This window comes from Genypterus blacodes, unplaced genomic scaffold, assembly GCF_046128005.1.
Source record: "Genypterus blacodes isolate CSIRO-AG114 ecotype Tasmania unplaced genomic scaffold, CSIRO-AGI_Gbla_v1 ptg000291l_1, whole genome shotgun sequence".
Lineage (NCBI taxonomy): Eukaryota > Metazoa > Chordata > Actinopteri > Ophidiiformes > Ophidiidae > Genypterus > Genypterus blacodes.
In genome coordinates this window covers 817,499-835,961 of record NW_027467082.1, presented here as the reverse complement: position 1 = coordinate 835,961, position 18,463 = coordinate 817,499, and the positions used below count along the sequence as shown (strand labels likewise).

The 18,463-nt window shown below is 39.9% G+C and overlaps 1 protein-coding gene across 1 annotated transcript; it reads right to left on the bottom strand.

Annotated features, from left to right (window-relative positions):
• Positions 1 to 2,947: 2,947 nt before the first annotated feature.
• LOC142988033 (uncharacterized) lies at positions 2,948 to 17,575 on the bottom strand. Its single transcript, XM_076137030.1, is given in 18 exon segments — positions 2,948 to 3,023; positions 3,109 to 3,263; positions 3,382 to 3,669; positions 3,744 to 4,058; positions 4,155 to 4,481; positions 4,664 to 4,948; positions 6,352 to 6,663; positions 6,748 to 7,041; positions 7,126 to 7,466; positions 8,688 to 8,807; positions 9,687 to 10,071; positions 10,163 to 10,471; positions 10,549 to 10,881; positions 11,730 to 12,029; positions 12,364 to 12,404; positions 12,948 to 12,976; positions 16,332 to 16,630; positions 17,566 to 17,575. Coding segments are annotated over 18 exon segments (4,152 nt in total). The 3' UTR covers positions 2,948 to 3,014.
• Between the last annotated feature and the right edge of the window lie 888 nt (positions 17,576 to 18,463).

Sequence of the window (18,463 nt, the reverse complement as noted above, 5' to 3'; positions counted from 1 at the left end):
TCTCTCTCCCTCTCTCCCTCTCTCTCTCGCTCTCTCTCTCTCTCTCTCACACACACACACACACACACATACTCCCCCCCCCCCGAGCTTTCTATCTCTCGCTCTCTCTGCATTTACGAGATTGAGATGGGAAAAGTAGGCCGTGTGTTTGTCGTCTTATTTAACTTGCGTGAACTTGGCGCACATGTAAGATGGAATCGAAGCAGCGCCCTGCATGGGTTTAAAACAAGTCAGACATTTGTCCAAAATGCATGATTCAGGCTATACCTATACACAGACAGGACTATACCTACGTATACATCTGCACATCCATCTGATGCTTCGTTCATCATGTGCACCATGTAAACTGGATGGAATCTATATGTTAAGGCCTTACGTGTCAAATCCACATGTGCATATCCGTACAGGCTCATATGCTCATTCATATTGAGTCTGCGTTGATGTGCAAATGCATTGGTGTTCATTATTTTGTGTATCTATAGAATAGTTGCATGCATTTGTACATACTACCTACGTGAAACTGGAATCAGAAATGATGCAGTATAACAATAATTCCAGGGCTCCATAGATTTTCCAGAATTGTATTTGAATTTGGCTTTTATGGGACTTATACATTCATATACCAAGGGGACATATACATATATATATTTCTATCACTGGGATTTAAGTTCTTTAAATTCTCTCCTTGTACAAGCAAGAACTTCCCGGAGACTGCATTGCGGAAACTAAAATGTAAGTGAAAGGTGATTATTCCAGAGTAAAATATTAGAGTATAAGTCGTTGGTCATTCAATTAATTAAAATATACAGTTTCATTCTTTTCATGTGTTTTTTACAGTACTCAGACAATCCAACATGCCCAAGCATTTGAGATCAAATAATGACAACCCAATGTGTGCTTTGTGCCCATGAGAAGTTAGAATGACTAGTAAGAGAAGAAAGGCTGTCGGGCAAATATTTTTCTCTGGATTTTGTGGGGACAAAAAAAGGCCAAAGGAGGAATAATTATGTGACTTCTAATCATTAGGTGGAGAGAAACACGAGTCCATCGAGTTGTTATTGTAGCTCTGACTCTGCACAGTAGCAGACAGGGCACATAAACATTTGAAGGACTGTGTACCAAACTACTTATTTGTGTTGTTCTACCACCTAGCGGTCAAAATGGTTTAGTGCAGCTTAAAAATATGCTATGCTTACTACCTGAATCACAAAATTGGCCTTTAGTAGTGCATCATTCCTAAGAACTTTGCAGGAGCAGGAACATGAATGTTCTGCTTTGAAAAAATGTGCCCTGATTTTTACTGCTTTTGCCTTTTATCCATTTCGAAACTGCCGAACCACACATCACAGCTCACCCCACAGGTCCTCTTGGTCTTACCTGTGGTTGGATTCTACAGTATAAGTCATTCACTCTGTATTCTGTCCAAATATGTATGGAACAAAGAAGCCAGAACCCTTAAACGCTCAAATTCACAGTTGAGTCTTTCATTTGTTAAAGATAAGATAAGATAAGATAAGAGAGTTTATTATCCCGAGGGAAATTACTGTGCAACATGTGAAGTACATCTGATTGTATAGATCTACTTCACATGTGCAGATTCTTACAGTATACAGTATGTTTATAACATGTTTATATGTATTCAAACATAGCATAGTGTTCACTGTATGTTTTCATCTGTCTTATCCCCCTTGGTGATATGACTTGCAGCCACTGTGAGCTTAATTTCAGAATATTATATGGAAAGGTTATATGTTTATCATATAGGGTTATCTATTGTGTCTCTGTCTATATTTTTGTAGAGGTTAACTTGTCATTCTTCTTAGAGTTATCAGGGCACTTCATCTCAAAATATTAGTATGAGAAAGGCGCTATATAAACTTGATGGAGATGATGATGATGATGTTGATCATTGTTATTACTGCTGTTGTTGCATTTTTTTGTCATTGGCGTTGTTACAAATGTAAATGTGTGAGGATGCTTGGCTGTTACTTCCCATTATTGATACTGGAGACGGGGAAGGGGTCATTCAAGGACTGGGCTGGGGAGGAGGGGGGCAGTGCTTGGCACCAGCGGATGGGAGGGGTTGTGGGTGTTAGACAGGGAGACGCTCTGAGGCCGTCTGCTGGGCACGGTGCCCTGCCTCCCTGTTGCCGGCCCCTCGGCACTTGTAGACTGACGGCAGCATGCAGTGACTCCATCCCAGCAACAGCGTCACAGACTTGGGCCGGCTGCCACACGGTCCCCAGCCAATCGAGCCACGCACTGTGCCAGATGACTCCAGAGGCAGCCAATGGTTAGCCTGGATGAGCTAAGTGTCATCCCTCCCAGATGTGAATTCCGTCAAAGCCACAAGGTACACAAATACAGACTCAAGTATGCAGCTCTCACTCACAGTGTGTGTATACTGTATATGTAAAGAAATGAAAATGGAGCACAAAGATATCTCTGTGTTGTCAAGGGGACATACTTTAATCTTGACATGTAAAAGTCCTCTTAAGACCTAACAGCACTGGCAAGCTGCAGCTCATGACGAGCATTTCATCTGGGAAATGCCAAATCACTACTGCTTCATGTAGAGCTATAGCTCACTCTTCTGGACAGTTTGAGTAACACAGAAAATGTTGGTACTGGCACAAGCGGATGGGAGGGGTTGTTGGTGTTAGACAGGGAGACGCAATGATTTGCATAAGAAACTTTAAAACAGCAGACATGGAGTTTTGTGTCCTAATTCATTTCATCACCATATTCAATGAGGCAGAAATGTTCTCTTTTTCTACAAAAAACGAACCTTTATTTTTCTCTCATTATGATGAAAAAACATACACACAAAATAACTTCATTATTCATTGTTCATTATTTATTGTTATGATTTTTAACATGAAAAAAATAAACACAACTCAATATGTGAAGTGTGACAAAAATGCCAGGATTCTTTTGTTAAACCATGTGCCCTAAAAAATAAAAATCCATATCAGGGCCAGGAAATAGTGATCATCATCCCTCTGTGCTCCTCATCATTTGGTCTGAAATGAAAAAAATCAGAAAATCAGATGGGATCTGTTGGACGGTTTTATTTTCAAATTGAACTGTCAATCTTGCGTATCTCACCTTGATGAGCGTAACCAAGACATTATAGATGATGGACACAAGGAAAAGGAAGAGGACTGTGAAAACCATATACATGTACACATTCTCCTCCTCCAAGTCCCGGTTGACATCAGCATGCACGTTGTAATCAAAGACAGCACTTGTCTCTGGGATCACTGTTAAAGAATCATGTTGAGAGATGTCTGTTAAGTATGATCAACATTGACTTTGCTACAGTACAAGCTAGATAGTTGCATGGGAGTAAACCATTTCAATTTATGGAGCAACTGGCACCTGGTTTAGATATATTCAGGGCTATGGTGACAGTAGTGTGTGTCACGATGCAGTTGTAGACCACCCCAGATGCCCAAATGCCTGGGTCCAGACGAAGCCGGCTTTGGATGCTGAACTTTCCCTTTGGCCCTTGGTGGGGTTCACTGGTGTTATAGTCCAACAGCTCTGTGGTGTCATCCAGAAACCAGGTAATGTTGATGTTTGCGGGGCTGAAGCCAAACACCAGGCACATCAGCTCACCAGCGCCATGGAACAAGGTTGCAGAAGGTTGCGACGGGGTTACTGCAGCTGGGAATACACACATTGGTATGAATTGATGCTGGGGAGCTTCACGTTACTACAGCTATTGACTCTTTACTCACCAAAAATATCTGTTATTGTTCTTTTGAGAGGAATTTCAGATGATTCATGTTCAACAACACAAGAATACGATTCCTGCTCCTCTGTCCTGGATGCGTTGAGTCGACTGCTCAGTGAATAAGTGCTGCTCCCTGTGTATTTCCACGTAGGGCTGTTGGTGTAGTGAGATAAGGGTAGCTTGTCTCCCTCTCTCTCCCAGTACACTATGACATTGGATGGGAAAAATCCCGTAACCATACAAACCACTGTGAGCATGTTTGATGTTGTCAACTCAGACATTGTCGGCTGAATTATCTTCAGCATTGGTGGATGTAGGGCTTTAGAAAAAAAGAATACACAATATTAATAGGGTTTACATTTTGCTGGGTCAGAATTAGCAATAACATTCTTATGCATAGTTTTTGGGATCCTACCTGTGCTTCTGCTTACACGGTCCTCGTAGACCTTATTGGAACATTTGTGCTTTCCTTCACAAGACACTTCTTTGTATGAATTCCAGGCCCTTGTTGATACATTGAGGAAGCTCAACAAAGTCTCTGTTCCATTGCTGTGACTGACGGGTGACATTGTAAGGACATTCAGTTGAGATTCTTTCCCCCCTATTTTCCAGGTGATCAAGAAATCGGAGAGACTCGGACCAACCAAAAGACAAGAGATATTCATCTGTCCACTGTTCTGGAGCTCTTGAAGGGTCGGTCCCTGAACATACACACCAACTATATGGGATGATGGTGGTGTAACTGAAAAACAGAATGTGATGGTAAACTTTTTATGGCACTTTTGTAGTGGATAAAATACCAATGTTTGACTCCACCTGAAGTTTATTGTTATGGCGGTTGAATGTTTCTTTCGTACTACTTTATTTTACCTGCTTCCATTTGGCAGTGGGTTGAGACTGTTATTGTGTTAAGTTTCACTTTACCTGAACAGACGCTGATGTTCTTTGTTTCTTTTTTGATCCCTGACCGGTCAGAAACCTCACATGTGAAGACCTTCCCTGTTTTCCACTCTGTTTGAGGGACAGGAAGTTGACTTCTTATTCCCACACGTCCATTTGCACCCATGCTGATGTCACTGGTTGATGCAGGTGTTTGTGGAGACCAAGAATTCCATTTAATTTGAGGGTTGAAGCCCCATGCAGAGCATAGGAGTGTCTGTGGTTGTGTTTCTTCACTGGGGACAAGAGAGAGCTCCATTGATGGGTCCTCTGAATATATTGAAAAACATATATCAATCAAATGGTCCAATTAAAAGGAATAAAGAGGGAACTAAAATCTGCAAATCAACCGTTTAATGGAAGAACAGTAGCTGTGCTCACCAAATATACCCCCAATGGAGTTGGACTTCCAGCTGTTGGAGAAGCCTTGATTCACTTTGCATGTGAAAGTTTTCCCATCATTCCAGTAAAGCTCAGGGACAGGGAAGTGTCTTGTGACTGAATGGTGGCCTGGGGCGACCGGGAGTTCAACAAACAGTTTTTCAGAGATGTCAACCCCGTTGGCCTGAAACGTGACATAAAGGTCGCTGGAGGAGAGCTGTGTGATGTCACACGCCAGCACAAACCTGTCTCTCTTCTGTACATCAGGCAACAATCTCCTGAGGGCCACAGATGGAGTTGAAAGTGAAGGACCTGGGTGAGAACCAAAACATTATGTTTTTTCATATATTTCATTTGAACGCCACAGCTGATTTGAGTGCTGCACAGTCCTCTTACCTGTAATATTCACAGGCTCCTCTTTGGTTTGGAAGCAGCTGTGTTTAGCGCTGCAAGATACATGCTTGAGGGTTTTCCACTTTTTTAAGGGAACTGTCAGATTGCTGATGATATGAGATGTGTTTCTGGCCCGGTTCACGTTCCTGGGTGTAGACCGTCCATCCATCTTCCAGGTCACTGTGGCATCAAAGACAGTGTTGACCAAGCATGTTGCCTTCACCTCAGACCCTGCAAGCATTACTGTCTTGAAGCTGGGGAGCTCCACATGAATGGAGGGAGAAGTCTCTGAATGAGTTGTTACTGGAACCACAGAAGAAGAATTATTTATAGCAGAATGCAAGACATAATCTTGAGTAGATTGCAATTTTACTAACAAAATATTTTTCATAGAATAAGACCATGACCCACTTAAGACTTTTCAATTACAAGCTTTTGATAGGAGCCATTGCTTCTATTTGGCAGTGGGTTGAGACTGTTATTGTGTTATGTTTTCACTTTACCTGAACAGACGCTGATGTTCTTTGTTTCCTTTTTGATCCCTGACCAGTCAGAAACCTCACATGTGAAGACCTTCCCTGTTTTCCACTCTGTTTGAGGGACAGGAAGTTGACTTCTTATTCCCACACGTCCATTTGCACCCATGCTGATGTCACTGGTTGATGCAGGTGTTTGTGGAGACCAAGAATTCCATTTAATTTGAGGGTTGAAGCCCCATGCAGAGCATAGGAGTGTCTGTGGTTGTGTTTCTTCACTGGGGACAAGAGAGAGCTCCATTGATGGGTCCTCTAAATATATTGAAAAACATATATCAATCAAATGGTCCAATTATAAGGAATAAAGAGGGAACTTGCATCTGCAAATCAACCGTTTAATGGAAGAACAGTAGCTGTGCTCACCAAATATACCCCTAATGGAGTTGGACTTCCAGCTGTTGGAGAAGCCTTGATTCACTTTGCATGTGAAAGTTTTCCCATCATTCCAGTAAAGCTCAGGGACAGGGAAGTGTCTTGTGACTGAATGGTGGCCTGGGGCTTCCGGGAGTTCAACAAACAGTTTTTCAGAGATGTCAACCCCGTTGGCCTGAAACGTGACATAAAGGTCGCTGGAGGAGAGCTGTGTGATGTCACACTCCAGCACAAACCTGTCTCTCTTCTGTACATCTGGCAACAATCTTCTGATGGCCACAGATGGAGTTGAAAGTGAAGGACCTGGGTGAGAACCAAAACATTATGTGTTTTCATATATTTCATTGGAACGCCACAGCTGATTTGAGTGCTGCACAGTCCTCTTACCTGTAATATTCACAGGCTCCTCTTTGGTTTGGAAGCAGCTGTGTTTAGCGCTGCAAGATACATGCTTGAGGGTTTTCCACTTTTTTAAGGGAACTGTCAGATTGCTGATGATATGAGATGTGTTTCTGGCCTGGCTCACGTTCTTGGGTGTAGACCGTCCATCCATCTTCCAGGTCACTGTGGCATCAAAGACGGTGTTGACCAAGCATGTTGCTGTCACCTCAGACCCTGCCAGCATTACTGTCTTGAAGCTGGGGAGCTCCACATGAATGGTTGGAGGGGAGTTTCCGTGAACTGTCACATAAAATAGTTCTGGTCAAAAACGTTACTCACTCTGATGGAGGCATTTCACGCTTTTACTGTGATACATTCACTTACCTGTACAAATGCTCATTGATGCATCGGATTCCCTGTTGCCATGGTTGGACTTGCATGTATACGCTGAGCCTTCTGTCCACTTCTTCATGTCCGGCTCAATCTGACTGGTTACACTGAAGGTTTTCCCCACCTCCTGCACACTCTGCAGCCTTCTTTGGATTGGCACAATGTTTAGAGTAGTTTTGTTCACTTCCCATTCCACATTGAGTTCTCCCGGAAAGAAGTCACTTAGCGTGCAGATGAGTTTGACTGTTGAGGCCCCAAATTCACCTTCCCACACAGGGTAGAGTGTGATGTTTGGAGAGACAACCCGTAGCACTGAGGTAAGAACACAGGTTATTTTTTAACAATTAGTTTATTGTCCAAGCTCTCTCAGGACATTTTAGAAATGTACATCATTTAATCAGAAATGTAGATGTACATACCTTAAGTGATTGATCAAGGAACAACTATACAGTCTCAAATCTAGGTGCCTTATTCTTTTATTTAGACTAGATGGCAGACTTGTACTTTTACAGTTTCAGGTGGAAATGTAGCTGGAAGTCTGTTGCACAGATGTTGCAGAATGACAGAGCAGAGTGATCAGTGCGTGCAGCAAGCAGAAGCATTGGGTAACACCCAGATCACAAAAAGTCTCCGAAAAACAGAAGTGAAACATGACACTGAGCAACGGTGCATCACATACAGCAGGTGTGAGGTGTGGTTATGCCAGTAAGAGAAATATACTATACATTTGAATATCTCACAACTGTTTACATATGTTATCATTCAAATCCTTTTTACATGATAACTCGTGACTTTGCTACAGGTTTCAGTTCTCATGGCTATTAATAATAGAGTTGAGAACCAACAGAGTATTTGCATATTGAATTGAACATGGGCTGTTGATTTCCAGATGCTGTTGAGGTCAAAGAAGAGGTAACGAGAGGAAACACATAATAAAACAGTGATAAAGAAAAAAATATGATACATAGAAGTGATATAACTTCATATATTTTTCAAAAGGAAAGTGAGTCATAAGTAAAATGTATCAAAGTTAAAAATATTGGCAATTAAATGAAATGTGAAATGGACATTTCCTAAATGTCATCTTTAGTAAAATGCTTATTTTTAAGTAGTAATGCTTATCTAAGTAAACCTGAACAAGACAGTTGAGAAGATTCACAGAGAAGGATGTCAATGTGAAAATGTTAAATGGAAAGTTCATTTCTTTTCATTTGACCTGAAAGGAAAAGCAAACAAAAAAGAGGAAGTATAAGAATTACTGCACAAAAAATGTGAAAAATACATAGACATATCCTAATATTTGGCCAGTAAAATACATTACAATTATAATTTAATTTAATTTAATTTAATTTAATTTAATTTAATTTAATTTAATTTAATTTAATTTAATTTAATTTAATTTAATTTATTTTTTCACCAACAAATGAATGAATGTCATTTGATTCATATGTTTTACAACAACATCTAACACAGTATCTGTGTGATAACGTGCAGTCTATTCACAAAATCCAATATAAATACTACATATCCATAATAACGCTGTGTATTTTGCCTACTTGGTTTTAAAAGCAGTGGTTCCAATGCTGTACAGCAGAGTGATGAGGAAGAGGAGGATGAAGATGAGGCCTGTGATCTCCATGTTGTCTTCATATGCTTTCAGGTCTTCGCTAAATTGGCTGTCAGTCAGAAACAGGTAATCTGGACCTGTAGTATTCAGTCAGAGAGCTTCAGTTATTGCTTTTATGTGGCAATCCACAACAAGTTGTGTTTGTTTTAAAAACACACAAAGCTTTTTGTGCTGTGGCGTTTGTCTCTGCATGGGTTAGAATGCATTATCCCACATACACCATGGCTACTTGGCAGTAATGAATCTTACTGAAAGTACTGTTTATTCTAAGTTTGGGGACATTTTCTCTTTAATGGCAGTGGAGAGAAAAGTTTCTTTGCTGGAGAACGGAGCTGAGCTTGCAACATCTTTAAAAAAAAAAATGCAAATTGTTCTCTCATGCTTACGGGAGAAACATTTCAGCGTCCATCAGCTTCTTCTGCTGCCTCCAGCAGAACAAAGTAAAAGCGATATGGTGACCCTGACTCGCTATGTGAAAAAGACTCCAAAGAGCAGATTGTAGTAACTTGGCTTATTGACAAATCCGCAGTAGAGGAACAAGCAAACAAAGACGAGGCACAAACAATGATGGTGCACCGGCTATATTTAGTTGGCTGATTATTTAGTGGATGTTAATCTTAAGAGTAGTTATCAGTCAGATGGTGGTGGAAACTTTATGCCCTGCTATTTTCACTATACTCTGAGGCATATACAGTATGTACTATGTTTGATGGGAGTACCTTGGTTTCAGACTTAATGTGGATGAGCACAGGTGCACTTAACTAAACAGATAGACTGTACGAGACGTACATCAACCTCAGTTAGAAATGGATTTGTTTTAATTTTGATTTTGAATTTGCATTTAAAACACAAACAGCACATGATATCACAAGCAACAAACATTAAACAACAAACAGCAGTAGACACAGCAAGACACCACAACATCTACTGGGCCTTGCACGTTTGAGGGACGTTCATGTTGAGGTTGACCAGGTTGACATTCTCACGTGATCTCTCAGCCATGGACCTCATAATGACGCCAGTTGAGTCCAAAATGGATTCGTGGTAAACTACACAGTTATATACCACATCATTATCTACCCAGTCCTCACGGCTGAGGGTTAACTGGCCATAGACAGAATAGGAGTCATTATTTTCTACAGGGATTGTGGTGGAGAATGTGCCCGCCTCTGCAGGCTTATCATCAATAAGCCAAGACACCGCAATCTGCTGTGGGTAGAAGTCTTTCACATAGCAAGTCAGGGTCACCATATTGCTTTTACGTTGTTCTACTGGAGGCAGCAGAAACACTGACGGACGCTGAAACTTTCCTCCTGCAATCAGGAGAGAACAATTAGGCCTTTATGCTGCAAACCTTCCCAGACATTTCTGCTTCAAACTACATTGATAATGACAATTTCTTACCTCTCTGCTTTTGATAAACTGTCTTAATTGGTGTCAGCAACAGTAAATGGTGTACAAAACAGGTTCTCTTCAATCCAGCGGCCCAAGTCTCATAAGGGATTTCAAGAGAGAGGCTGAGTGATTTCTTTCCATTTTTTTTCATTGTTTCAAGCTCATTCCCGTTCTCATCCTCCCAGGTAATCATGTCCAAATATCCTTCTTTTGACTTAAGTGTGACTTTGCACACCACGTTTGCTGTTTTGTTTAGAAACAATGTAGCAAGTGAAGGGGGGATGATCTCTACCTTCACCAAATCATCAGTGGGGGCCTCTGTCGGGTGAAGGATCAGTGATGTTTCATTGGGTTGTAATTAACTTACATTAACCAAAAAAAACAGGTCTACTCACCACTTTGACACTTCTCTTTCTTGCTCCAAGTTGCATTCCAAGTTTGGAGACCTTCGGCATCTTTCCCGTTAAACTCGCATGTAAACTCGCCGTCAGTCTCATTGGTCAGAAGAAAACTTGCTGCACTGTACACTTTGGTTCCATTGTCATACTTTGTTTCACCAGCAGGTGTTTTGATCTCATTATTGTTGTTCTGGATTTCCGTTCCATCTCTCAGCCATTTGATGTCATATTCTTTAGGTGAAAACTCTTTGGCAAAGCAGGAGAAGGTCCTTCCAGTCTCCTCATCAGAGGAGGCCAACACTTCAAGAGTCGGCGCCTTAAAAAACGTCACTGAAAAACAAACATATACACAAATATATGTATGCAGAAGCAGGGAATAATATATATGAAGAAGCAACGTGAACTATACCCTACAATGTTGTATTATTAGGTTATAATATAAGCACTTCATGCTTGCTTCTGCATATACATTGATTGTAGAGGCAACAGATTGAACCTTACAGGCTTTAAAAGTGAATTAACATCGGCAGATCAAGTGAAAGCAGTCAGCGAGGGGAAAGAACAGGGATTATGCAGATGGAGGGAAGTAAGCCGAACATATTGACACACCGCTAAAATAGGTGAAAAGAACATATATGAGTGTGAGAAAGTCAATGAGCATAAACAAACTTCAGCCTTTTCCTTCCACCTTCCTGTCTCGCACACAATTACAACTATTACAACTATCCGTGCATCCATTTACATTAGTTTACAAACAAAAATAGAATCATTGTTGGATCAGCAAAAGCAGCACAACTAGTTAATTTTGCTTACATTTCTGCAAATGTAAGCAAAGTTTTCCAGATAAATGATCCTTATTGCAATGGATTTAGTTATAATGAATGAAATGTACACATAATTAGTTTTATGAAAAAGGTTCCTGGAGTTTCCTTGCACAGATGAGCCACACGTAAGCATATATTGTTTTTCTTGTCAGTAGTAGTTTCGGTAGTTTACACAACACAACACACACTCTGACTGATAGGACTTTTCCAACCAATAATCTATGATTTATCAATTTAGTACAAATTAATATATAAGAGAAAATCTAAAGAGAGAGATTATAAGTATAAGCTGCTAACAGATATAGAACATAGATATAGTACATTTAATTTATGTTGATAGCTTTAGAGTCTTACCAGGTCGTATTTTCGGACCATGAACAAAAACTCCTCCTGGAAGTGTCGTGGAACATTGAAAAGTGTTGTTTGGGGTCCAGTCTGCATCCTTCACCCGGATCTGAGAGACTCCTGTAAAAAAGTTGTTTTTCTGCACCGAAGGATATTGAACAAAGTCAGGCATGTTGTTTCCATTTTTGGTCCATTGGAAGGTCAGTGCGGACGGTGAGAATCCCGTGGCAAAGCAGCCGAGAGTGACCATGTCCCCGGTCTCAGAACCACATGGCATCAGTGGAAACACAGTCGGTGCTCTTGCTGTGCCTGAGAAAAGTCAAGCAAGAATGTGGCATTAAGATAATGAAGCAAAAATTAACCTCAATGTAAATACATTTTAATTTAAACATTGCAGACAACAAATAAAATCGACTTTATCTTACTTTATTTTATCTTTTTCTATATTATATACCCTATTCTTCCAGAGCTAATCCTACCTGTATTAAGCATTATCCTCAAATATGTCATTGATAGTCGATGCCCATGGCATCATTAATGTCACTCTTATACAGTTTATTCAGTAATATTCAGAGGGATTCAATTATAAAATAATATTTGAAATAATACAGCGATTATTGACCAGAACAAAATGTATTCTTACCTGATGTTACAGTTACTGTTGTACCTTTACCCCAGTAGTCACAAAAACCTTGCACTGTAAAAACAGTAATGTCAGTGAAATTAATGGTTAAATTATGTAAACATTGCAACAGTTAAAAACTGTAAACTGCCAAATATGTAAAATTGTGTTTTACCGAACTTTCTGACGAAATAAAACATTTAAATTTAAGGTAAAAATATGCTAAAATAGCAGTATCTATCAGTGTTACTGAAAGAATGTCGTTTTTTTCACAGTAGAATTTACAGTACAGTTTCTTTAAAAGTTAAGTTTGGTCATTACACGCAAAGAAGGAAACCGTATTCTATGCAGGTAAATTTCCAATTATGACCATCATAACATTTTATTAATGTGATTACAAATGTATCTTGCTTATCATAAATGTTGACATACCTGAGGAGACAGTGACTGTAGTCTCTGTCCGCCAAGCTAGGCATTGACTACACAGTGTAACAAATTAATTGCGACAGCGTTCAGAAACCTGCTCCCACAAACAATAATCTTACTTCGGCTTTCCTTTTTGTTTTTAAGTACAGAAACGCGGCCATATGCATCGATATCATTACAAATAATATTGAGAAACAATTCATCTTGACTGAAAGTGATTTTATTTTACTTACCAGAGGTCACAGTGACTTATGTAACTTCCCCCAGTAGTTTATTTATCCCCAGTAGCTGCTACAGTGATGCCTAGATATCTGCATTTAATACAAATAATTGAAATGAAGAAAGACCAATATGTTTCACTGACAAAGCCCCTCTTTATTAACCAGATCCCATATCCAGTTTGATGTAACCCATTTCCTGTGGTCTGAGTTACATACAATTAAGTTTGTTAACAGTTGGTGAAAACTTCCTCTTTTTCAAACATTCCTGCCAAGTTTATATCCTGCAGCAACAACCAAAGCAATAACATAGAGGAGTGATGAATAATGATCATCAAGTTAAAATATGTACAATTCTTGCAGAACTTCTTTCCGAAAATTAAGTTTTTTTTAAGTAAATCTCATTTAATACTGTGTAGCTTTTACTGTGAAAGAGCATTTCTGCTTTCAACAGATTTTCTTTTTTTTGTATAAAGGAGGAAGGGTTTTTGTCATGTGATGTATCACTGACATTTTAAAACATAAAGAACTTTTCACTTTTAGCACAACTAGTATGATTGTAGGTTATTATTATATGAGAGTTAATTTATTATTGTTAAACTATAACATTATTTTTATGCCGTAAATTATACAGCTTTAAGAAATCATACACTTTTAATTATTCTAGCAATGTTCAAATTGTGTCTTCATGTAAGACATTTGTTACAGCCACTAAATTTCATCTGTTTATGTAAAATTGACAGTATTTGTAATTGCTGTACACTGTACTCATAACTGTTGTATATGAATAAATGAATAAATGTACCAATTATGTTGGCAGAGGTAGAAAGAGTGTGACGATGTCCTGTCACCAAGAAATCTGCACCAGATTGCATCTGTTATCTTCAGATATATTACAGCTGGATATTGTTAAACATTTTCAATTATGGCCTCTGCAGCTTTCTTACTGGAGCTTTCTCAGAGAAAACTCCTGCACTAAAAAGACAATTACAAATCAAAGAAATATCTGCATGAGCAGCAAACAAATGAGTAACTTCACTTGTTTGTAACACACCCCTTGCTATGATGTGCCCATAACTGCAGGGGAAAGCATTTATAAATTCAACAAAAGTGAGTAATTCTCATCATTCAGTCTTGATGTCTTTTGCTTGGTGTCACAACCTGGTTTTTGTTATGGTGTGTAACACAGTGCTCCCCATACTCACCACAGTGGCATATGCAAGTGCAAAAACCTTGGCACAAATGTTTGGATAAAGGAGTGAGGAAACTAATGCAATTACATCAAATTGAGAGATACCAATAGTACTGAAGCTACTAGTAAAATTACTAGTAGTAGAACTGGTACAAATGATAGCAGAAATGGTTTACTAGGACTTAAAGTCATAGTAAAAGTAGTAGTAGTAGCAATACTGGTATGAGCAGTGGGCTTGGTAAGTTTAGTCACAGCTGGGGCAGGATATTCTGGCGTCTGGCCAGGGGGCTGTTGGGTCATTCCTGGTGGGTCATGGTAGAAGTACTAATAGTACTAAGTACTAAAAGAAATTGCACCGGCATATACTACTAGTAGTATGTAGTAGTAATACATTTTCATGACATAATTGTTTACGGTGGATTAACATTTGAATGTATGTTTGTATGTACATTGTACTTTGTGAGTTCTTTCTCACTGTTGATGTACATCATACTGGGCACTACTGTACATCAGTGCATGTCCTAGCTTTTGTGGAGAGATTCGGCCCAGTTACTGCCACTTGGGATACCTTGTAAGAAAATGATTTAAATTATTTCCAGTTGTTTAGAGGGATACATTTTTTTAGAGATTTAAACAAGAGGGTTTGGAGCACAAATCAATGTATATTAGAGAGTTCTTAATAGATTTAAAAGTTTTTCACATACTTTTTACATTTTCATCTTAGGCCTGTCTTTGATCCGCGTCCTGTTTGCCTGTGAGGTGACGAAACCTGAATTTCCACAGGGTACCAAAAACGCTTATCTGTTGTCTGTATGAACAGTAAGGGAACATCCTGCAGTGAGGGAACACCCTGCAGTAAGGGAACACCCTGCGGACAACATATATGTTCGAGTGAGGACATGGAGCTCAGCAACTTTCTTGTAGGCAGTTGGATTCAATGACACCAGAATCACTTTCAACAGCAAAAGCCGCGTCCCCTAAGCCTACAGCACTCAACAGTTATGTTTGGAAGGCAGAACAGGATGTTGTTGTAAAGAAGCCATCTCGCAGGAGATAAGTGTGATACTTCTGCTCGAGTGGGATGGAATAAAAAGCTTGAAGAACGGGCAAATTCAACGGAGCACAACCCACAATATCATGTGATACAACAACAGCCTTCTCAGCAGCTGCCACAGCCCTGAGGCATAAAGGAACTCCTAATGCACCACTATCTCATTTGGAGGGAAGTGTGCAAACTTTAATACTTCATTTACCACTGTGGCGTTGTAGCGAACAGACATCAGGAAATCCACTATTGAAGCAGATGAGACCTCAGCTGGGACCATGAGTCCTCAGCTGAGTGAATACTTCTCTATTGATTAATAAACAGCTTAAGTGTGACCTATTCTATTGAAGTCCTTGTCGGCCTGACGAAGAATTTTGAACATGACAGTCCTTTTCAGGAAGGCTAAAATGTTTTTATAATTAATATTTTTACCACATAAATGTACAAAACCTGCATTTGTAACTTATTTTTCAGTATAAAACAGTCAGTGGCTCTGTTGTTGTGATTGTTGGTGATTTCGATGCCTTGACCACTGTCCCTTTAAATGATATCGCATAATGGCATTATATCTCCAGCAAACAACAAGCAAGGTGTTGCCTAAAAGCTTAGAAGCTGTGCTATTGGAAGAAACCAACGTTGATCAAGTCAGTGTAGGTGGGAGAGAGTAATGTCCACAGGAAGTGATTAGTCAGTTTTCTCTCAAGCAGCTCATTGAGTCTGAGCGGATAGCTTGATTGATTAGATTTATTATGAGTTTGCCAGATGCATGCGTCTGATGAAGATGTGTAGCTTCTGCAGAAAGAAGTTTTAAGGTCAGCGAGCTCAAGGAGTGAGTTGGTCAGTAACAGTCAGTCCATGGCCATGACTGAATTCAGAGAGTGGGGATTCAAGGGCTGCATAGTCACAGATCCACTGTTGACAGTAACCTGTCACAACCAGAAATGACATCATTTGTTTCTTTGTGTGTGGTTTTGGATACCCATGTGATCCCTCCTCCTCAAAGCTGTTTGGTATTTGTGCCGGTCTGCTGGTGGTTTGAATCATTGTGGTGTCCCCACTGAGCACATACTCGATTATTGGTCGTTTGTTTTTCTGTGGGGAGACGTACACAGTAATACACAGCAGAGTCTTCAGGCTGCAGGTTCTGTCCTTTTATAATCACTGTCTCAACTGAAGTGTCTCTGCTGTAACTGAATTTGTTCTTCAGAGCTTCATTTTGATGCAAGTCGCCTCCATCCCACTGATGGAAAATCCATTCCAGTGGTTTTTCTTTGCTCTGTCTGATCCAACCTGTTGCATAGCTGTTATCAGTCAAAGAATAACCAGAGACCTGACAGGTGATGGACAAAGACTGTCCAGGCTGCACATCCACTGAGTCTGGCTGGATGAGATCAATACTGTACACACCTGTGGAAAGAGAAGAAACAATAGATCTTCATCATTCATCTCACTGCTCAGTGTCTGTAATGTGCGGTGGTATGAATCCACTGGAAGCTACTCACAGGATCCAGCAGACAGCAGCAGCAGCAGCAGAGCTACAGAGAACATGGTTGGTATTGAAGGTGATCTGCTGGGAGCTTCTCTCCTTCTGCCTCAGCTGACAGCATGATAGGAAGAGTTTATAGCAGACTGGAAGGAAGTTCACTTTGCATAGAAAAGGACACTGACAGGCTATAAAAGAGGCTCCAGGTCAGACTGTCCTATTACAAGCAGACAATACTTGGATTTGTTTCAGAAGTTATCATTTAATATTTCCCTATTTCCTGAAGGAATTTTGTTTACTTTTCAAACATTTGCTTAAAATTGCACTCTGTATGAGTACTGCACTGGAGTCCTGCTGTATGTGGGTTGGTGATAATATCCTGTACTCTATTTTTGTGCCAGACTGGTTCAGGCCCAGAAATGACATCATTCTTTGTCTGAACATTGCAGTAACACTCCTGCCTTCAACAAACTATTTGAACACTGGTGTAATTCCCTTAAGAGTCCTCCTCTAAGTTAAAACTGATAATAATTTTTTTTATACGGTTTCACATTCTTGTCTCAGATCTTCAGTTATACTACAATTATCTACTGGTCCCCGATACATTCAGGAACCTTGACTTCAGATTACTGACAAATTATGATTCAGGGTCAATGTGCAATTAATGATCATTATCGTTTTTCCTTTGAACTATCACATTCATGTTTGTTCACATCACAGCAAAGGTTTCTGAAAATGTTCATGCTCTTAATTAACTGTATAAAAGTCACTGTACAGCTCTTCGTCAAAACGTGTGGATTCGTGTTGGTCTGTATCCCCACCTAGAGGTGAAAACGATCATGGGCACGGTGGGTTCTACTCCCAGACATGTTGGTTGTATTGATTTCCTGCATTTCACTTCGGTGCAAAGGTAAAAATGGCTGACAGAGACGGAGCAAGTTGACTTCTGTTTTTCTTCAATCGGAAGTCACTTTGGTGTTTTAGGTGCAGTTTTATGGTTTTACTGGGAAATGTGTGTTGCTGTCTTTCGACAACAAGATGGCGGCAACAGCTAGGAACCAAACTTTGCCTTAGCTGCTGATGTGTTATTGTCTTATTTAGAGGTGGTTTTTCGGACTTGAGATGCTTCTTGCTGAATGTTGAAGCTCTTACATGATGCTTACGCTCTGCTGTTCTATATAACTAGCTGTGGTATATAACTAGCTGTGGTTGTTACTTTCTTGGCTGTGTGTTTACCTTTTATGTTCATGTACAGCTGGAAATGTACAGCACATGCTTCAAACCTTTTTCATTGCATATATCCTGCTTCTCATGAACGCTGTTATCAAAAGTTTAGGATGTTGGGACTTCAAAATGACGTTCACCACTCTATTTGTGATATGCTATTATCCTAAGCCTTAACGAAGTGTTGAATGTGTTGCCGCTTCCGGTAAACCACACGAGCAGCTAACATATGCCTTCCAAAAAACAGTCCAAGTTTGCTAGCGTCTGTCTTCATTCACCTGGAAATGTATTGGCTAATAGTGCTCTGGTGACACCAACAAGGATGAACTAGATTTACAATTGCACTTGACTTTTAACGAGCACTGAAATTGCAACACTTGTGTAGTGTACTGAAATGTCATTATTTTCATCCAAGCAGTTGGAAACTTGAGAGCAAGTAGGCTCGTCTCTAGCATTGACAAATTGTGCTATCATTACTTATCATGCTATCATTAAGTTCCAGGTTTAAATTCTGGGGTGAGTACTGTGGTTTT